Source organism: Lytechinus variegatus, chromosome 5, assembly GCF_018143015.1.
Source record: "Lytechinus variegatus isolate NC3 chromosome 5, Lvar_3.0, whole genome shotgun sequence".
Lineage (NCBI taxonomy): Eukaryota > Metazoa > Echinodermata > Echinoidea > Temnopleuroida > Toxopneustidae > Lytechinus > Lytechinus variegatus.
In genome coordinates, this window is record NC_054744.1 from 11,946,407 (window position 1) to 11,966,641 (window position 20,235).

At 36.0% G+C, this 20,235-nt stretch overlaps 1 protein-coding gene across 1 annotated transcript in view; it reads right to left on the minus strand.

Moving 5' to 3' along the window:
- Nucleotides 1-8,709: 8,709 nt before the first annotated feature.
- Nucleotides 8,710-20,235, minus strand: part of LOC121415356 (ileal sodium/bile acid cotransporter-like) — a 16,487-nt gene continuing 4,961 nt past the window's right edge. The window contains exons 3-5 of the mRNA XM_041608537.1: nt 19,523-19,716; nt 18,644-18,848; nt 8,710-9,356 (exon numbers count right to left, since the gene is read on the minus strand). Coding sequence (XP_041464471.1) covers nt 8,850-9,356; nt 18,644-18,848; nt 19,523-19,716 — 906 coding nt within the window. The 3' untranslated portion in view covers nt 8,710-8,849. The remainder of the gene's footprint in view (nt 9,357-18,643; nt 18,849-19,522; nt 19,717-20,235) is intronic.

The following is a 20,235-nucleotide window of genomic DNA, read 5'->3' on the forward strand; positions in this document are numbered from 1 at the left end:
TTCTAAGGATGATAGCCATGTGAGAGGGTACGTTGGTAGAGTATGCACAGAATATCAACAGAGTTCTAAGCCCAGAACCTTCTAATTTAGAAACCTTATTGATTCAAGAAGACAATGTGATCTGAAGGCACTGTCACATTGTCTAGTGCAAGCCTTGGGAGTGAGTTGCGGGTGATTGCCCGCAACAAAGGCTTGAGCATGTTCAAAACTTGTCTGCATGCAAATCAGACTTGCGTGCGCTTCTGCAGGGAGCTGCGTGTGAGATACTGTCAGTGTGCGGGCGACTGACAATGCGGGGTAGCAACAATAGTCACCTGCAACTCGCCCTCAAGGCTTGCAAGGAATAAATGTGACAGGGTCTTTAGTTTCTTTACTACTCCTTGAGATTGAAATATCATTGCTGTTTGTCATGAGGAATAAAGGCACTTTACTTATGCTTTCACAGGAACCAGAGTGCATATTATAAATCACAAGTTAATAATAATGATAATAATATTAATAATCTGTTTTCATAATATAGGGCTCAGTACATCGGAAAGATGTCTCTAAGCACTTAACAGATCTATGTTTTAGTTAGTTATTACTCAAATTTATGGAGTACCTCTTGCTAAGTCATTTATTTGGCATATTTTGACAATTATATGAAATGGAAAAGTGCCCCCAAGTGTCAATTTTTTATTTTTCAATTGGACCAACCCCCCTCCCCCACAAAATTATATTGAATAGAATTTCAATATCTGTGGGAGCCATCCATGTGCAGACTGAATATTTGTTTGGTCAGGAGACCACACAGCTAGCCTTTAATTACTCTTTTGTCTATAAGTGAAAGGGCCAAATTTGTTATAAGTTTTGTCAGCTTCTTAGGAGAAAGATGTTAGCCCCATTGATAACACTCTGATAATGATGCTTGGGACCTTTTTGACATTCAGGAAGCTACTGTCTAAAGTGGAATTATATATGCAAAAACAAAGGGAAAGAAATTTGTGCAATCTGAGGGGGAGAGTGCGAGTGAGAGACAGATGGGGACAAGGGGGGGGGGCAGTCTGAGATGAGGAGAGTCTGTCAATCATATACATGGAGAGGATATGACTTATTATTATTGAAACCTGATCAGTATTTCTATTAATGTGTCAACTATTCAGTAAACTTTTCCAGGTATGAAACATGTCTTCTTTAGAAATGTGCTGGTAAGATCAAATAATCCCTTCCTTGAAATTTAAGCCCTTCTTTGAAATTTGTTCCATTGGTTTTCTTGATAAGGAAGGGAAAATATTGTTTTGAATGTTGAAATTAAAACAAGCAATGGACTGCAAAAATACTTAAAATATATGTTAAGTTGATTTCAAGAAACTTGTTATTGATTTTCATGATATACTGTATGTATTTTTGGTTAGGATGTGGTTTTTCAGTCAGCAATAAGGAAAAAGTGTAGGGGGTTACTACTATCCATCACTGCCTGTGCTATCACTATTACTGCTTATACTACCACTACTACTACTACTACTGTTCTATTTCCATTGTTGCTTCTACTACCACTAATGCTACCAATACACAACACAGTAAAAATGCTGTTTAAAATCTTACAATGCTGTTTACTATATGATCCTTACAGTAGTTGAACATTTTAAACAACCATGCTTAATTTATTGAGATTTAGATATTGAACAGCATTAGACATTAAACAGCATCACACACAAAATAAATAAAGGGATTCATCCAAAACTTGCATGCAATAGCGACAATAAAGAACAATGAAAGAGAAATGATATGAAAGGTTTTTTTTTTTAGATCAGTTTCTAAAATGTATTTTCATGTTTTCGCATGCTTTTTAATACTTAATTTGTATGTGTTAATCATCAATTAAACCAGGATACATTGTCAGGAATAATAATATAACTAGTACTGTCCTCAAATGTTTTTTTTTTATTTCTTCCTGTTAATACTTGTTACTGATAATATATATTTACTAGCTTTTTGTGTCTTGTCTTTTTTTTAATCCAGCAGGCTGGATTTTGATTTCTCTCTTTATAATTTCATCACTCAAAAATGTATAAGTATTTATTTATTAATTGTCTATCATGATCATATAACCCTGCACGTATCTTATCAGGAATAGGATCCATTCAGTATATGTGCATTTGTTTCATTTTGCAGGTTCTTGACTTTATTTTACCTGGTTTTCTTGTATTCGTTTTACACATACATACATGTAAGTGCATATATGCAGGTTCATCATTTTAGTCTGGGCCCCATCTTACAAAGAGTTATGATTGATCCAATCAATCGCAACTATGGAAAGCCAGCAAAGTCAACATATAAAATGCATATTTATTCAAAATAAATTCTAGTTATGAAATGTATATCCATAAATTCATTGATTTCTTGACAATTTGGTGTGTTCTCCTTTGTTTACATAGAACATTTTGCAAATTTCCTGTAGAAAAAATTATGACACTGATGGATTTCCATAGAGTTACGATTGATTGGATCAATCATAACTCTTTGTAAGACGGGGGCCCTGTTGTCAGTTTCTTGCACACAACCATTCATCTTGATTTTATAATTCTTTTCAACTTGCCTTTTGAAAATTTGTAAATTCTTCCCACTTTATCCCACCATCAGGTGCACGCATTAATCTGGCATTATGTGGCATTTTATTTCTATGAAATAGTTGGATTGTTAGATTTGATGCATACATAATGGCATATGTACATGTATATTGGTCATGCCTGTATATTGAAGGAAGTGTTTGGTTGTATACATTGCTTGACTTTCATTTTCAAGATTAAAGATGTTAATTTGAAAAAAAAATGATTATATGTAGACAGGCCTTGATTCACTTGAGTGCAATACTGTGAATGTTAATACACATCGTTCAAAGTTGATAAATCCCCCCCATCCCCTAAAGAAAAAAAGTGTCTCTGTTCCAGATCATTACTGCATTAAATGATCTTGTATTCTTGGGGCCCGTTTCAAAAATCTTGTTATAACATTTTTGCAATAACAGGTACAAGCTACTGAAATCCTTCGATCTGAATGGCTGATAGTAAATTTGTTGAGGTTTACAATTGGTCTGCGATCCGATGTCAGAATAAAATGTAGTAGAATTTGATGCTAATATTGAGACTTGGAATATCTTACTGTGTAATGTTCGAAATCATTGTACGAATACCTAAGTTCAAATCTGTGACTATGCTATCATCCTTAGAATAAAAGCGAATTTAATATTTAGTCGTAATGACGTCATAGCAGTCGTACGATTGGCTACGATTTGAAACTAATTTGGCCTTTACTCCAAAATAAAGGCTTGCCATCTTTCAAAATGGGTATATTAGTATTCTTTCAATTAAAATAATATGTTCGATTCACTTTTTCAGAAAATGAGCAAAATGCGATTTGTTCCAAAATCGGGTCGCAGACCAATCGTAAGGTGTGCGGTCGCCTTAATAGTAATTGTCCAATTGTTCTGACAAGTATTAAAGTAAGAGGACCCTGTTATGGTGTGGATAGTAAGCAAAAAAAATCACCGTTGGTGAATGTGATGGGCAAACTATCACTTTCGAGGCAAGCCGGATGTAGCTATCTTTCTTCCAATTCAATTTAATTTATTCAGGTCCATAAAGGAAATTTGTATCGGGATTTACATACATACATACATTTCATGACAACATCTAAACATACATGAGTGAAAGACATGCAAAAGTGTGAACGGCAATTATAAAGAAATTACAAGAAAAAAATATATATATACAAACACAATATCAACAAAGAAAAGAAATCTCCTACAAGGCACCATCTCCTCCCCCGCGCTCACCCGACAAGAAGGTGAAACAATGTCTAGTGTAGAGAGATAGAAAAAGAGAAGAAGAGAGAGAGAAAGAGGGGCAAGAAGAGGAGAGAGAACAGAAAGAGGAGATTACCCCGGAGAAAATGGAGGCAGGGGGGGGGCAAGACATAGCACTGCCTATATTGCACACTGCATTGAGATAATTAAAGGAAACCAAAACCCAAGAAGAGAATCAATCTTATTGGAAAGAGTAAAATGAGAGGAACAATTTACAAAAAGTTTCATCAAAATCGGTTATGAAATAAGCAAGTTATGGAAGATTAAAAAGTCTTGTTGTACTTTCTATGTGGATCCTCAAATTGGCAAACGTGCTTCAAAATGGCTGATTTTGTGGACAACTCTCCATTTGTTTTGTACACATATTTTCAGATTTTCCCCTTTATTTTACATATTTCACATTATCACCTCCTGACCTTGACATATATGGTGTGGATTATATTTTCCCATGACATATGTTGTGCTCAGAAGGAGGCAAGATGCAACTTGAAAGATAATGAGGAAAATCTGAAAATTTGTGTACAAAACAAATGGAGAGTTGTCCACAAAATCAGCCATTTTGAAGCACGTTTGCCAATTTGAGGATGCCCATAGAAAGTACAACAAGAGTTTTCAAACTCCCATAACTTGCTTATTTCATAACCGATTTTGATGAAACCTTTTTTTTAATTGTTCCTTTCATTTTACTCTTTCCAATAAGATTGCTTTTTTTTTCTTGGGTGTTGGTTTCCTTTAAATATTGCATCCATTTCAAATACCGTACACCAGCTACTTCCAAGCTGAAGAAAGATAGCGAATTCATCCAGCTTGTCGAGGAAGAGATAATTTGCCTCGTCATCTTGAAATCAAGAGGTGACTATGTGCTTTATATTCCACATCGGGAACCACCCAAACGATTTATTTTTCAATTTAAGTTTATGTGAACGTATATTTTTGTTCTGGATCCTACTCGAAATATTCGTAGTATTGTTTATCTGTAATTTACTATTTATATTAGTCCGGTATTTTCTCCCCGTCTTAAAAAAAAGTAACTTAGATTTGGTTTCATTGTGCATACTTCCCTTTGCTTTCTATTCTAATTTGATATTGGTGATATACAAAAACCTCTTTTTCATATTAATTTTTTCTCTCAAACATGATATTTGCTGAAAATTTTGACAAAACAGGAACCGAAAGTCCAGACAAACGTTAGTGAAACATTCTTATTTGTGCGTTTCTGCGTAAAGGAAAATTGTATTTTTTGTTTACCACCAAATCGTGTAATATCACCATTAAAAATGTGTGTAAAGTAAATACGAAGAGGTAAAGAAGAATAAAAAGGTATTTAAGCACGAGATGGATAGAGAGAAGGTCAGAGGGGGGGGGGAGTAGGTAGAAGTAGAAATGGTACGTGTAAGAGATATTGAGAAAATAAGAAAAGAGGGTTAACTTTAAAGGTGAAAAATTAAGGAGGTGGTTATAATTGTGTGGGATTGTATTATGAGTTTTTTTAAGAATGGAGTCGCGACGGTTATATTAATTCAAGGGTCTTCTTATTTTCACAGAAGCATGAAAGAAAACTCTGGTGCACTGCAGCCTTTGATGGCGAAGTGTTTTAGAAAACACACGACTCCTATATACAGTATTTCCTGTTTTATTTGAGTCGAAAACCGGGATATACACATGGCGAAATATATCTCGAAGTCGTATTATATCCTAACAATTTGCTAAATAAAAGTTTCCTTACTTGAAAAATGTTACAATGACAATTTAAAAACATTATTTTGACAAACTTCCACAACTGATAACATACTAGAAATGAAGATGAGATTGTTGGAATATATTCAATTATAATGTGTGTCATAGTTGCGGCCCATGCGCTCAATCGAGTAATTTTCTATAATCATACACTCAGAAATGATGCAGATATTTTTTTCAGGTGGGGGCACCAAGACTCATTAACTTTTTCAACGAACCTAGAAAGCGAGGAAGAGAACTGGCCGAGCTTGTTGGGGGGGGGGGGCATTTTCTAATTTAAAGTTAAAGGATTGAGAAAGTGTACATCATAACTTAAGGGATTATTAGTAGATGAATTCTAATGAGGGGTCGAAAGAGAGATAAGGCTTGTGTGGCAAAACTGCAATTGACGGAGACCGACAGATGATGCAGAAAAGATAAAGAAACATAGTATAGTTGAACATTTCAAATAGCTTTCTTAACTATGTATGTTTATTCCCTTTATAGGATAAAAGACAATGTCAAGAATATATCGTTTGTCCAATTGATAATGCAAACTGGAAAGTATATTTTTCACCTTCAAAATATTTTCTTTCTTCATGAGCGTTGCTAGGATATTTTGCTATGGGAGAGGGGTGATATGAGACCTAAATTTGCCGACAATCCACTATGGTCGTACCTATACCCACTTGACCTTGAGTTCGTTTTAGCCATGTAGGTGCTACGATTCGTATTTTCTTTACTGAATTGATTACAAAAATTGACATTTTAAAACATAAAAAAATCATAAAAAAAGATCAATACTATAAAACAGAGAATCTGGTGATATACATATTTTTATGGTCCTTTGTATTATTCATTTTCACAATAGATTTTGTCAACAGTTTTTAATGTGAATATCATACTGTACATATTTACATTTTCAAAATAGTAAACGGATATTTAGTTTTAGATTAGCAAAGTGGATGTATTGTTGATCTCCATAGAACAACATACTTAATTTCTAAGCGCGCCATAAAGATCACCACATCTAAGTGTTAAGTATCCTTAATTAGGAAACATACCATGGGTTGTATTCTCTCTTTTTTGGTTAGATGATCATCTTTTTATGAAATACCAGTTGCTATTTAATGAAAAGTATATTGTAATCGTACTATGAAAAGCTTTCCAAAATTATGAAATTTGAACAAACATAGTGAATAAGACTATTAATTGGTTCATTATCTCTGCGAGGATAATTGGAGATGAAGCAAGATCAATACTGTAACATTGTGGACTTAAAAACCTTATTTGGTATAACCAGGAGGTCGTCCCTGGTCTAACATTCCTTTCTTCGCTTTGTTCAAGTTGTGTGTAAGTATAAATTAATTCGAGGCTTTCATGCAAGATGCACAAATTATTGTAATGTTATTATTACGCTATATCGCTTACAGAATTAATGAAGATTTAGAAAAGAATTTTTAATGCCACGTTAATTGTATTTAACATTAAATATTTATCTTTTGAAATGAAATTGTATCTTTCAACAATGCTTTTTAAACTGAAATAGACCATTTCGAAATGATATTGTAAATGAATTAAAGCAAGTTTTAGGCCTTTTGAAAAATAATGTTAAAAATAAAAAGCAATCACTTTTAATTTTACAACAATATAAAAATTATAATAATGTAATACATTTATAGAACTCAGAAATCAAATAAAGATACAGCTGCCTCTAATCGTCAAATTAGGTCAACTACAAATTATTGCTAAAATAATATTTCTCTCACCCTGGTCATACTCCATATTGAATATTTTCAATATTGAATTTGTTCATGCTTTTATTTAAATTGAATCAATCTTTCTTTTACTTATTTGTATCATGTTGAAAAATGAAAAATAAATTGAATTGAATCATAGCGCTTAAGATTTTATAAAGCTTTAACATCAACACACTTCAATAGCACTTGAAAACATCATTATGTATCATCAGCAACACCAACAATAAAACCAAGATGCTGAACATTATCAATGACATAAAACCTCAATAAATAAAAAGCCAACAATAGCAACATCACAAACATCATCAACAACAGCTGCAGCAGCAAGATCATGATCATTTTCAATATAAGATCAACAGCAAAACAAACTTCAATAAATATATACGGTTAACAAAAACAACAACATAACATATTTAAACAACAATGTCGAAAAGCAACAACCATAAAATCGATTTTGTTTAACCCTTTGCAATGCTAATGTTGCTATATCATTACTGAAACATAATTCATCGCATAGCAGGGAATGCACGACATTATAATTATTTTGTACTTTACATATATTATATATCTTGGCGAGAATCCATTTTTTTTATAATGTAACACACTATTATATCAACAACCAGTCAGGTACCGTGTGTCAAGGGGAGGGGGGGGCACCAGCAAAAAAATTTAGTCACTTAGGATTTTAGGAAATTCAGGCCTGAAGAGGGGCATTTTACTGCTTGTTGGTAGGATTTCACTAAGACCATACCGTATTTCAATAACCAAATGATGCGAGCGCGAAGCGCGAGCTGAAAATTTATGATATTCAGATCAGAAAAATGGAACATTTTAAGGACCGATTTCAGGGATTCATGAAGAGCAGGTGGGTGTTTCATAAAGCTGTTCGAAAAATAAGAACGATTGGTGATCCTTTCTTTTGATAAATGGTATTCACCATAGGCGATGGTTTAGCGCGTAAGAAGGGATCACCAGTCTTTCTTAAAGTCGCTCTTACCTTACGAACAGCTTTATGAAACGGCCCCCAGACATATCTCACCAATCCACTAATGCGAACGTAAGCACGGACTGGAATTTTTTTTATATTCAGACCTTAAAAGGGGGCATTCACTTTAAGTAGTCACGAAGAAGCATAATTATGTCACTACATAAAACAATACTAATTCGAGGTGCGAGAAAATGGGGTAAATTGACTTGAAAACGGAATGTTTTCGTACAACAGGATTTTATATCTCGTCAAACAGACAATGCGAGCACCAGGAACAATGAACGTAAAAATGGGCCCTGAGCAAATTATGTTTCATAAAGTTTTGAAAAAATATTTCTTATGTAATATAACATCAAATATATAATATAACATATTTACAATAATTTACAATACTGTCTTCTTTCCCACTATACATTTATCTTCCTTTCTCCCTCTTTTCCACCTTTTTTCTTTTGCCATCCGATGGGCGCCCGACCCCACCCGTAGTTACACCACTGTCAACAACTGCTGAGTGAGATTAGAATATTATTCTGTCGTGGTTTCAATTCGATATTGGAGTCATTACTGTGACGTTCGAGTCTCTTGATTGTTCTCTTTTATATTTTGGAATGACTAGAGTCAACCCTCCTTCGGGATCGGGTGTTTCTGTCTCCTTCTGTTCCTTCGACGACCTTCCTAACCTGGGAAGGACATACTTGGCACCGATCCAGTAAAGCGGAATCATGATGAGCCCGTCGAAGATCAGGAAGATGCTATAGAGCGACGGGTACACGACCAGCGCGTCGAGCTGCTGGTCGGCGAAGGTGACGCCGATGATGGCGAGGGTGAGGGCGACGTTCTGCGAGCTGGTCTCAACGGCGATCGTCCTGCAGTTCTTGTGGTCTTGTCGGAGGATCCAAGCCAGGAGGTACGCCAAGCCGAAGCTGAAGAAAGGGAGAGCGATGGCCGAGAACCATACCGACCATGACGTCTTGAAGATAGCGGTGTTGATGATGGTGTTGATGATGAGGTTGAGGATGATGGCAACGAGACCCAAGATGCTGCCGGTCTGTATCGAGAAAAAGAATGAGAATTAATGAGGATAAATGTTTTCCGGGGAGGGGCACCAGGGTATTTATCGTGTGAGGGGGGATAAAATGGCACAACTCAGACCTCCTTATTTATGTTCCACTTTCTCCTTTCTTCTTTTTTATTCCTCTTCCGTCCCCGTTTTTGCACTACTTGAAAAACGTACGGAACGATGACCCCCCCCCCTCGTCTACGTTTGTACCCCTCAAATTCTCCTCTTTCTTTCATTACCCCCAATGCACGAAAGTGAAACATACTAACCCATCTACTCGGTGGCGTACCATGGGTCACGGCATTGGGAGGGGGGCACCAGCAAAAAAGTTGAGTCACGTAGTGGGCGCGCGAAGCGCGAGCTGAAATGTTTGTACATTGACCCCAAACGGACATTTTGAGGATTATTTTTTTAATCCAATAAGAGTATACATATCTCACCATAGTCATCTAAATTAATGCGAGAGCCAAGCGCTTGTCGATTCTTCTTTTTTTAGAATTACATCTAAACACATGAAGCACTTTTGTAATCATTGTAATCATGATTTACATATACGCATCTCACTAATCAAATAATGCGAGCGCGAAGCGCGAGTTGAAAATTTAAGAAATTCAGAACTGAAGAGGCGCATTTTAAGATTTGTTTGTAGGAATTTACGAAGACCATACGTATTTCACTAACTAAATGATGCGAGCGCGAATCGCGAGCTGAAATTTTTTGATAATCAGATCTGAAAAGGGAAATTTTAAAGGAAAATGAAACGCTTGAAACAAGATAGCTTGTGCAAAAACAAAAAATCAAAGAAACAGATAAACGAAAGTTTGAGAAAAATCGAATAAATAATAAGTTATGAGTATTTGTAGTTTAGATCATTATTGTAATGTTGATCCTCTCATTGGCAATGCGACGAAGATGTGTGATGTCAGGTAAGAACAACTACTATCATTCTCAACTGCAGTCTGCATGTAATGATGTTAAAGGAACATGGAAGGTTATTCGTAATGTTTTGAAATCTAATCCTAGACCACAAACTATTACAAAACTTGTCTGGAAAGATGATTGTATTGAAGATAAGAAACTGATGTGTGAAGCATTTAATGATTATTTTTCTAATATTGGTACTACTCTATCTAGCACTATACCTAATATCCAAGAAACCTTTGATAATTATTTGGACAGTCCAAATGAAAAAAACCTATTTTTTGTTCCTGTTGTCAATACTGAGGTTATAGATGTTGTAAGTGGCTTGAAAAGGAAGAAGAGCCCAGGTTTCGATGGTATAACTAATGACTTGATAAAAGATGTAATTTCATTTGTAGTTATACCTCTCACTCACATTTTCAACTTGTCTTTAGTGCATGGAAGTGTTCCTGCAAAAATGAAAATAGCTAAAGTTGTGCCTATATATACATCGGCGGATCCAGGGGGGGTGCGCAGGGTGCGCGCGCCCCCCCTAATATTTGAGCGGCGCCGAAGGCGCCGCTCAAAATAAAAAAAAAATTAAAAAAAAGTAAAAGAAAGAAAAGGCGCTGCTTGAAAAATTAAAAATAAAGGAAAGAAAGGGAAAAGGCGCTGCTTAAAAAAATATACACTGATATAACATTAGCAACAGTAAAGGAAAGACTATCCCCAGCAAAGCGTAATCATATCATCTTCCTTATTTTTTCTTTTAACTACCCTTTTCCCAACAACTTCGCCGGTAGCAGTGCGCTGCCTGCATATAACTGGCGCCAATCAAGAATAATCAGCGCCACCTTAATCTAAATCGGCGCCGGGCAAGAATAATCAGCGCTATTTAGTTATAAATCGGCGCCAGTCAAGAAAAATCGGCACTGCCAGAGTCTTAACCGGCGCCGATCAAGGATAATTAGCGCCACCTAAATCTAAATCGACGCTGGACAAGAACAATCGGCGTCATCTGGTTATAAATCGGCGCCAGTCAAGAATAATCGGCGCCTCCTGGTTCTAGATCGGCGCCAGTCGATTATGGATTGCCGCTGCCTGAATCTTACGTAACGTCGGTAAAAATAATCAGTACTACTTGTTTAAATCGGCGCCGGTCAAGACAAATCGGCGCTGCCTTTGTCTTAACCGGCGCCACCTAAATTTAAATCGGCGCCGGTCAAGAATGATCAGCGTCCCCTGATTTCAATAAATAAGCGCCGGTAGAATAATGAAGAAGGGCCTATTGCTAACCAAATCTAGATCGGCGCCGCGGTCAAGAATGATCGTTTTGCCCTCCCCCAATAATTCCGCATGTGCAAAAACAATAAGATGGTAATGTTACACAGAAATCAGCAAACGAGATTGAGCTACACAACTCGTTCTTTATTAAAAATCGTGCTCAAATTATCCGCTTTTCAGATTGGAACATAAAAATTTTCAGCTCGCGCTTCGCGCTCGCATCATTTCTGTAGCAAAACCCCATACTTTTCATGATTAAATAGGTGAATAGAATGTCCCGTTCTTAGTTCTGAACCTCAAAAGAACTCCCGCTTCGATTTGCAATAATCTTTTGTTGGATATAATCTTGTTCTTTATTAAAACGTACATTAAACTGTAATGTTTTCAGATCGAAATATCAAAATTTTAAGCTCGCGCTTAGCGCTCGCATTTTTTTAGATACCCATCTTAATCATTGGTACCAAAATTTCTTAGAATATCAAGCTTTCTGGTCAGAATATAAGTAAATTTCAGCTCGCCCTCGGCACTCGCATTATCTGTGTAGTGAGATATGTATCCTCCTCATGAGTTACTACAAACAGTCCTAAACAGGCACCTTTTTCCTGTTTTCAGGTCAGTATACTTTAAAAATTTCAGCTCGCGCTTCGCGCTCGCATTAATTTGTCGGTGAAATATGTGTCTCTATCTCATGAGTCATATATATCTATATGATATGAGTCATATATATATATATATGCATGTGTGTGTGTGCGTGTGCGTGTTTTGACAGGGTCAGGCATTACCCCTTTTTCTTTTTCAACATTTTCTTTTATGGCGCCGGTGAAGTGCAAAAATATGTGCGCCGCTCGGCAGTGCGCCCCCCTTTCGCCAAAAGCTGGATCCGCCTATGATATAAAAAAGGAAACCCTGTAGAAATGGGTAATTATAGACCCATTTCTCTACTCTCTGTATTCTCTAAAATCTTGGAAAAACTTGTATACATTAGATTGATTAAGTTTTTGAAGTCTTGTCAAGTTTTCTCAAGTTCCCAATTTGGTTTTCGTGAGAAGCACACAACTTCTCATGCCATTCTATGCCTGTTAGATAAAATATCTTCTGCACTAGATAAACATCTTCATACTATTGGAATATACTTGGATTATTCCAAAGCTTTTGATACAGTGAACCATGATATTATGTTGCACAAACTCTCCTATTATGGGGTAAGAGGGACTGCACTGGAATGGTTTAGAAGCTATCTTAATAACAGGCAACAATTTGTGCAGCTTAATGAAACATCTTCATCTATGCGACCCGTCACATGCGGAGTACCTCAAGGCTCCCTTCTGGGTCCCTTGCTTATTATTTTATATGTAAATGATTTTCCTAAATCTTCAGAGATGTTTTCTTTTTTGTTGTTTGCAGATGACACAAGTGTTTTCTGTTCTCACAGAAACTTAGAAACTCTTTTAGGTGTTGTTAATAGAGAGCTTGGTGTGCTGACGAAATGGATTCACGCAAATAAACTGTCCCTTAATTTATTGAAAACGAAATATATGTTATTCAGTAACAGTAAAACAGTTATGCCCGCTAATGTAGTCTTTGATCAGGTAAATATTGAAAAGGTATCATCTATTAAATTTCTAGGTCTTTACATTGATGATAAGTTGTCTTGGAAGGCGCATGCATCCCATTTATGTAAAGTACTCTCCAGAAATGTTGGTGTAATTAACAAGCTGAAGTTTATATTCCCTAGGAGTGTACTTCGCACATTGTACTCTTCCTTAATTTTGCCCTACCTAAATTACGGTGTGCTTGCCTGGGGAACCACAGCCAAATCTTACTTAGAAAAAATCCTGCTCATTCAGAAGAGAGCAGTGAGAATTATCTCGGCGGCTGATATGCGCGCTCACACTGATAAGCTTTTTTACGAAAACAAAATGCTGAAGGTCCAAGATATATATCGTCTATATCTCGGATGCCTCATGTATCAGTTGGAGAAAGGTGGTGTACCCATGGCTATAGCATCTATTTTTGTTAAGAATAACCAAATACACAAATACTCTACGAGGCAAGCTGCTTTATACCATGTATCATCAGTAAGAACTCAGCTCAGAATTAATTCACTTGCATATGCTGGACCAAAATATTGGAACTCTCTAGACAATTCTATCAGGCAGTGTGTCAGCTTATCTGTTTTTAAACATAAACTAAAATTTTGTATATTGTACACCTACATTGAAACGTGACATTTCGTGCTACATGTCGTGCTGCATTATTGATATTATTTTCCTTTTCTTCTGTTTCTATATCCTACTACAAGTATATGGATTATTTATAGACTGTTTTTTTTTTTCTTTTCTTGGATTTATATATGTAATGTAAATAATGTATAATTTTAGACTTATATATATAACCTCTGTAGGCCTAAACTCCTCTTCAACTCTTGATTCTGAGTGTCTAACTAAAAAAATCCTCATAGCGATATTTAAGTATTAATGCTAGATCTGTTATTTATTCATTTATACTTACTACAGACAACTGGATTAGTACCCCCCCCGCCCCTGTTTTGTCGTGTGTACTTTCCTTCCTCTACCCTACTCTAGTTAGTTGTTCTTTTATGTTATTACTGTATATATATGTATATAGTTTTTTTTCTTGCTTCTTATCTGCTTTTTTTTTTCAATGCAGACGTTTAATTATATTGTATCATACATATTTTGTTGTTGTATCAAAGGTGATCTGTGCTTAACAAGCGTTGCTTCTATATATACAGACCACCTCTTTCCCATATTTTCAATATCTTTTTAGCTCATTGTCCATAAGCTTTTATTCCTGTTGTGTTTTTTCTTTTAACCTTATTGATATCGTACATGTATGCATTGTATTTTGGTTGTGGAAAGAAATAAATGAACTTGAACTTGATAAGAACAACTTTCCCTTTACTTTTCTGTATAATTCAGTTAAACTGCCTCTTTTCTCACAGCTATATCAGTAGATCGTGTATTCTTTCTATAGGAGGGCATGTTATACAGATTTCAAAGAATACAATTATGGATGAGGAGTTTGTATCACCATAAGAAAGAGCGAAAAAAAAAATTTGGGGGTATTTTATAGTCCATCAAAGGAAAAGTTGTTCGCATTTGACATCACAAATAGTTATCGCATTGCCAATGGGAGGATCTCCATAGCATTAGTGATTGCCACATTGAAATGCTCATAACTTTACCACTATTATTGATTTTTCTCAAACTTTGTTTGACCTTATACTTTGTTTTTTCCACAAAAGCCCAATTGTTCAAAAGGTTTCATTTCCCTTTAAGGGTTGATTTTAGGAATTCATGAAGAGCAGACATATCTCAATTGTTCAAAAGGTTTAATTCCCCTTTAAGGGTTGATTTTAGGAATTCATGGAGAGCACATTACGTCAAACTTCCCTTTGAAACAATACCGCAGTTCGGATTGCGAACTGCGGTGTTGTACCCCATTTTCCATTTGGATCTCCTAAAACTCATTTCCAAGCCCTTATCAACCGCGCTTGGCCAAGTAATCCAGGGGTAATCCCGCTGTCTCAATTTCACCCCCACAGGCCAGTATATGAGTGTTGAGCAAAGGACGAAAAGATAAACAACAGCTGCGCTATTACGTAAGACTTCTCTGCCTGTAGTAGGACCTTCGGAATGAAATTATTGTATTCCATATTTAATCACGTTTTCAAAGGCATATTGTATTCAGTAACCCAATGTTAGTCCATTTTCAATTTCGAACGAAGAAAATCGACCTCGGAATAAGGAAAGTAAGCAAATAAAAATGACGGCATGCTTACAGGGACCGCACTCAGTGCTGCGCATGCATCCCATCGTGTGTGGCCCCCTGCTGTGACTGTATATGCCGGGCTGTTGTTTTATCTTCGGACCAACGTCAAGAAACAGGTGTTTTGATACTTAAATTGCTTTCTTGAGGCAGTTACGGCTGGATAAGAGAATTGATGAGAAGGGGAACTGGGGTATAGTGTTCTCAAATGGAAGTTTTTCGTCATGAAGAGCAGACATATCTCGCTAATCCACGAATGTGCACATAAGCACGGACAGGAAATATTTTATATTAAGACGTTATATTGGGGAATCACTAGTAGTCATGAAAAAGAAGCATATGTCACTACATAAAATAATATCTTGAAGTGCGAGGAAATATATTTGGTGCATATTGACTTGAAAACGGTATGTTTAACCCTAAAAAGACTGGGGGGGCCTTTTAGGCCCCCCCCCTGTACATAAATCGCGATAACTTTTTTACGCATGAAGCGTTCGCGCCGCCATTTCATGACTTTTTTCTCTCGAGTTTTGCGCAACTTTTGATACCAAATTTGTATACCCCCATGCCGCGGTTACGGAGTTACGTAACATTTTCGTATCACATGTCACGTAAGAAATTGAAATTTGTATTGGTTTGTGTGTACAGTGTATGGTATTTAAATGAATGTTATACACATTGTTTTCTAACTACATTTTTATTTGTTTCTTTCTATATTATGTCACTTGTGAATTCAAGTAGCAGTTCTAGGATATGAAAATAATGAAAAACATTGCATACAAAAATAAAGAAATACATAAGAAATGCAAAATAAAGAAATACATAAGAAATTAAAATCAAAGAAAAACATAAAAAAAAGTAGTGCAAAATACCAGAATCGCTTGCACAACTATATTTTTGGGTGCAGGAAACACTGAATAGACAAGTAATGTCACACTTTAGTTGATTATGCTATAATTGATATTGAATAAGTTATATATTACACAAACAGAAAATATATCTAGAATACTCAAGAATTTGCAAACAGGAAATTATGGACCGCAATAGGTACCAAAATATGAAAAACTCAATTTTTTGATAAAAATTTGCATATTCGCATAATTAATTATGAATATAATTTGCATAAATTATGTGATATCTCCTATACTTTGTTTTCACCAGCTAGTGTACATGTAACACATCACTTGTGTATCTTCCAAGATTGCTTTGTCTCATTGCAAGAGAGTGTAATGCAATAAAACATGCCAATTATTGCATTTCTCTACATAACGCATGCGGAGTACTTATTTGCATATTTAGTAATTACTAATTTGCATAAGCATATCTAATAATTCAAGCATGAAACAACACAATTCCATGATAAACAACCTCTTCTTACAGCTGAAAACCTTGAAACGGGAATTTATGACCGCAATAGGTACCAAAGTATGAAAAATTCAATTTTTTGATAAAAATTTGCCTATTCGCATAATTAATTATGCATATATTAAAAAATACAATGAATATCAGTATCTTGACTATGTTTTCTTTTAGAGGACATGACAAAGGATGTGTGTGCAAAATTTGGTTGCGATCGGACGACCAACGGCCGAGATCTTAGGGGGGGCCCAAAAGGCCCCCCCAGTTTTTCTAGCTTCCAAAATAGCCCAGTCTTTTTAGGGTTAAGTACAACAGGATTATATATTCCGTTAAACAGACATTGCGAGCACCAGGGACGATGAACACTTTGGCCCTGAGCAAATCATGTTCATAAAGTTATGAAAAAAATCTTAAAATATAGCATAAATATATAATATAATATAACATTATAATGTACATTCTTTTCCTCTTTTTTCCTCTCCTTTCTCCTTCCCCCTTTTTTTTGTCAGCCGATTGGGGGACATATGCCCCCCCCCCCCGTAGTTACGCCACTGCATTTACTGTTCTAAGTTTGTTTGTTTTTTTAATTACTGTAATTAATTACAGTAACATTTCGTTGCCCATTAAGTGCCTCCTGTAATATGTTCATGAGTCGGAACTCACTGCTTCGATGCTTAACGTCATTTTCTTCGAGGAACAGGACAGTCCAGTCCACATTTGCTTGCAATTTGTATAACTGTCATGCAGTTTTTAAAAAAATCCTTTAGCGAAAAATCTATACAATGCGTATCAAAAAAAAGTTTACACTTAGAAAAAATCCTGTAAAATTATATATTTGTAATATCCTGACAATTTTTCCACATTTTAGCATTGGTACAGATCCATTTAAGCAAATGACGATATAACTGTCGAAAAATATTTCCGCTTGAGTGAGCACCACTTTGTTTTGAAAAGTTGGTGAAAAATGATTTGCGCAGAACTTTGAAATAGTTATGCGAATAAAAGTAGACCTTAATCATGAAGAACACGTGGAAATTAGCAAGTAAAATTGATATGAAGATATCTTTTACCTTTTTAAACTTGTTTCCTTTCCCAAAACACTTCGAAGAGTGCATTGCGCCCCCTCCCACTCCCCCACACACCGAGTCCATCGTGACGATATTTGCTTTACACTGAGCTGTGATTTACACGAAATGGCTTAGGCTTCATTTTCATTTTGTTAATCATTGCCAAGCTTGGAAAAAGTGTGGAGAAACAAGTATTAAATGAAAATTAAATGTAAACCAACTTTAAATGATAAAAACTTAGTGAAAAATGCTGGAGATGTCTGATATAAACTTTTGTTCAGATTCAGTTATGTCCTCAGATCCAGCTGGCACAAAAAGGGTAAATGTTGTCCTTTTTAAGTGTTGAAATTTCAAATTTGGGCGGCAAAATTGTCACAAAATGCTTGAATGTATCCGTTTTATTTCAATTGGCTAAAAGTGCTAGGGAAATTTATGAGAAATGCTTCGCAGGGTAAGTTTGATTTCGCCCTTTCCCCTTGACACAGCGTGAAAACAAGCATTTCTGCGCAAACAGATTTCTGCGAGCTTTACAAAAATGGACAGTGCTCACTCAAGTGTAACATTCTGTCAAAACTTTTACTTTCATTGGATAGATGAGACCCAAACCAATAATTATACGTGAAAAAAATTACCCACATGTTGTATATTTTTTAATTCCCAGGGCTTTTTCAAAGTGTAAACTTTTTTTTGATACGCACTGTACAATGACTGACATAAAAAGAAAATAACGATAGGAAGAACAAGCTATCCGGGGCTATCCTTCAGTGTTATCTACCTATTTGTTTCATTACTCATTACTCATTTTGTGTTTTTTCTTTGATGTAGTTCCGATTCGGAAAATGACAAAAAATACAAGCAAGCAAACTAACAAACCTTGATAATATAAGGTGTCCATGTCTCCTTCTTATACCGTATGAAGAGACCGATGAAAACGGGAATTAGTATGAGTGCGAGAGCGGTGGCGATCTCAACATATGGAATCATGATCTGCGCTGCCTCCCAATATCTGGTATAGATGAATAGATTTAAGGGCATCATTCCTACCGAAGCGAGCGTAGCAACAGTGCTCATGCAAAGGCTGGGGTTGAAATGTTTGTACGGGAGAAATTAAAAACAAGATAGTTGATTAAAGTCTGGAACCAATTTAGAGGCGGATGAAAGATATGACAAAGAAATCTGACATCCCCCACTCATACACACACACCAAACAAACATTAAACAAACATAATAATAACGATAGCAATTTTATCAAAATAAAAACATTAACATTCATTTCGTTTACCAATAAAAACACAAATAAAAAAAACAAGAATAGCAATAATTGATCCTAAATAAGACTGGGAGATATTTAATATGGAAGTGGAAGCCCTAAATAATGTAAGTTTTTTGGGCATCAAGAACTGTGCGCCATAAAATGCACCACTCACTCTATGCTTGACAAATGATAGATCCATGGGGCGGGGCCAACCCTTTCCTTGAAAAAATAATGTTCGCATTAAACAAAAAAAAAGACAAATCGAAAAATTGTTTTACCTCACCCCCCTCCGTTTGGTTAAGGTTGGGTTGGGATAGGGTGCGAAAGGAATGATTTTTGTGGGGGGAGGGGTGCCTTAATTGGCTCAGAATTTTGTTTTTTTACGGGAGAGGGAATCTGGGGTCCCTTTTGATCTTCCTTGATCCACTGCTGATTGTAAAACAATAGTAGCAACAATTTCCCATTGCAACAATCAATTAGAACATAAGTCAACATACCTCAGACAAATGTTTCCATTCATCCAATAAACGAACAGGCTGGAAGACACGCCCCCTGGTGACGTAGCAACCATCAACATGCCAAGAGCGTTCGCTGCTTCCATTTTGAGTACCACGCCCAAGCAAAAGGCTAATAGAGGTAAAACAAGGAACTGGCCAGCAAAACCTATTGCAACGCCGACTGGACGACGAATCTAAACAGTTTAAAGTGGAAAGTGCAACATTATAATTTAGATAAAAGTAATTTTTGTGTTATCAGAGAGAACGAGCGAGCATAAATAATATTAATAATACAATGCAACATTGATAAGCGCTGCGTACATAGTTCCTCAGATTAGCACGACTACTTTGATGGCTTTGATCAGGCGCAGAGCATTTAAGAAAGTCCTTCCTCTATCGGGTACTCATTCACTACACCTGGGTACTGTTTCATAAAGCTGTTCGTATAAAGTTACGAACGACTCTACGCATGACTGGAACATGTTCTTAGGTCATAACTCAATTACATAGGGACATCACATAGCACAAGAAAGGATCACCAGTCGTGCGTAAAGACATTCGTATCTTACAAACAGCTTCATGAAACACCCACCTGGATGGTGAGTGTCAAACACCTTGCCCAAAGACGTGGTTACCGCGGTAGGATTTGAACCTTATGGTTTGAATCATTATTTAAAGTCCGAAAACTTATCTACTGAGCCACACCTCTACAT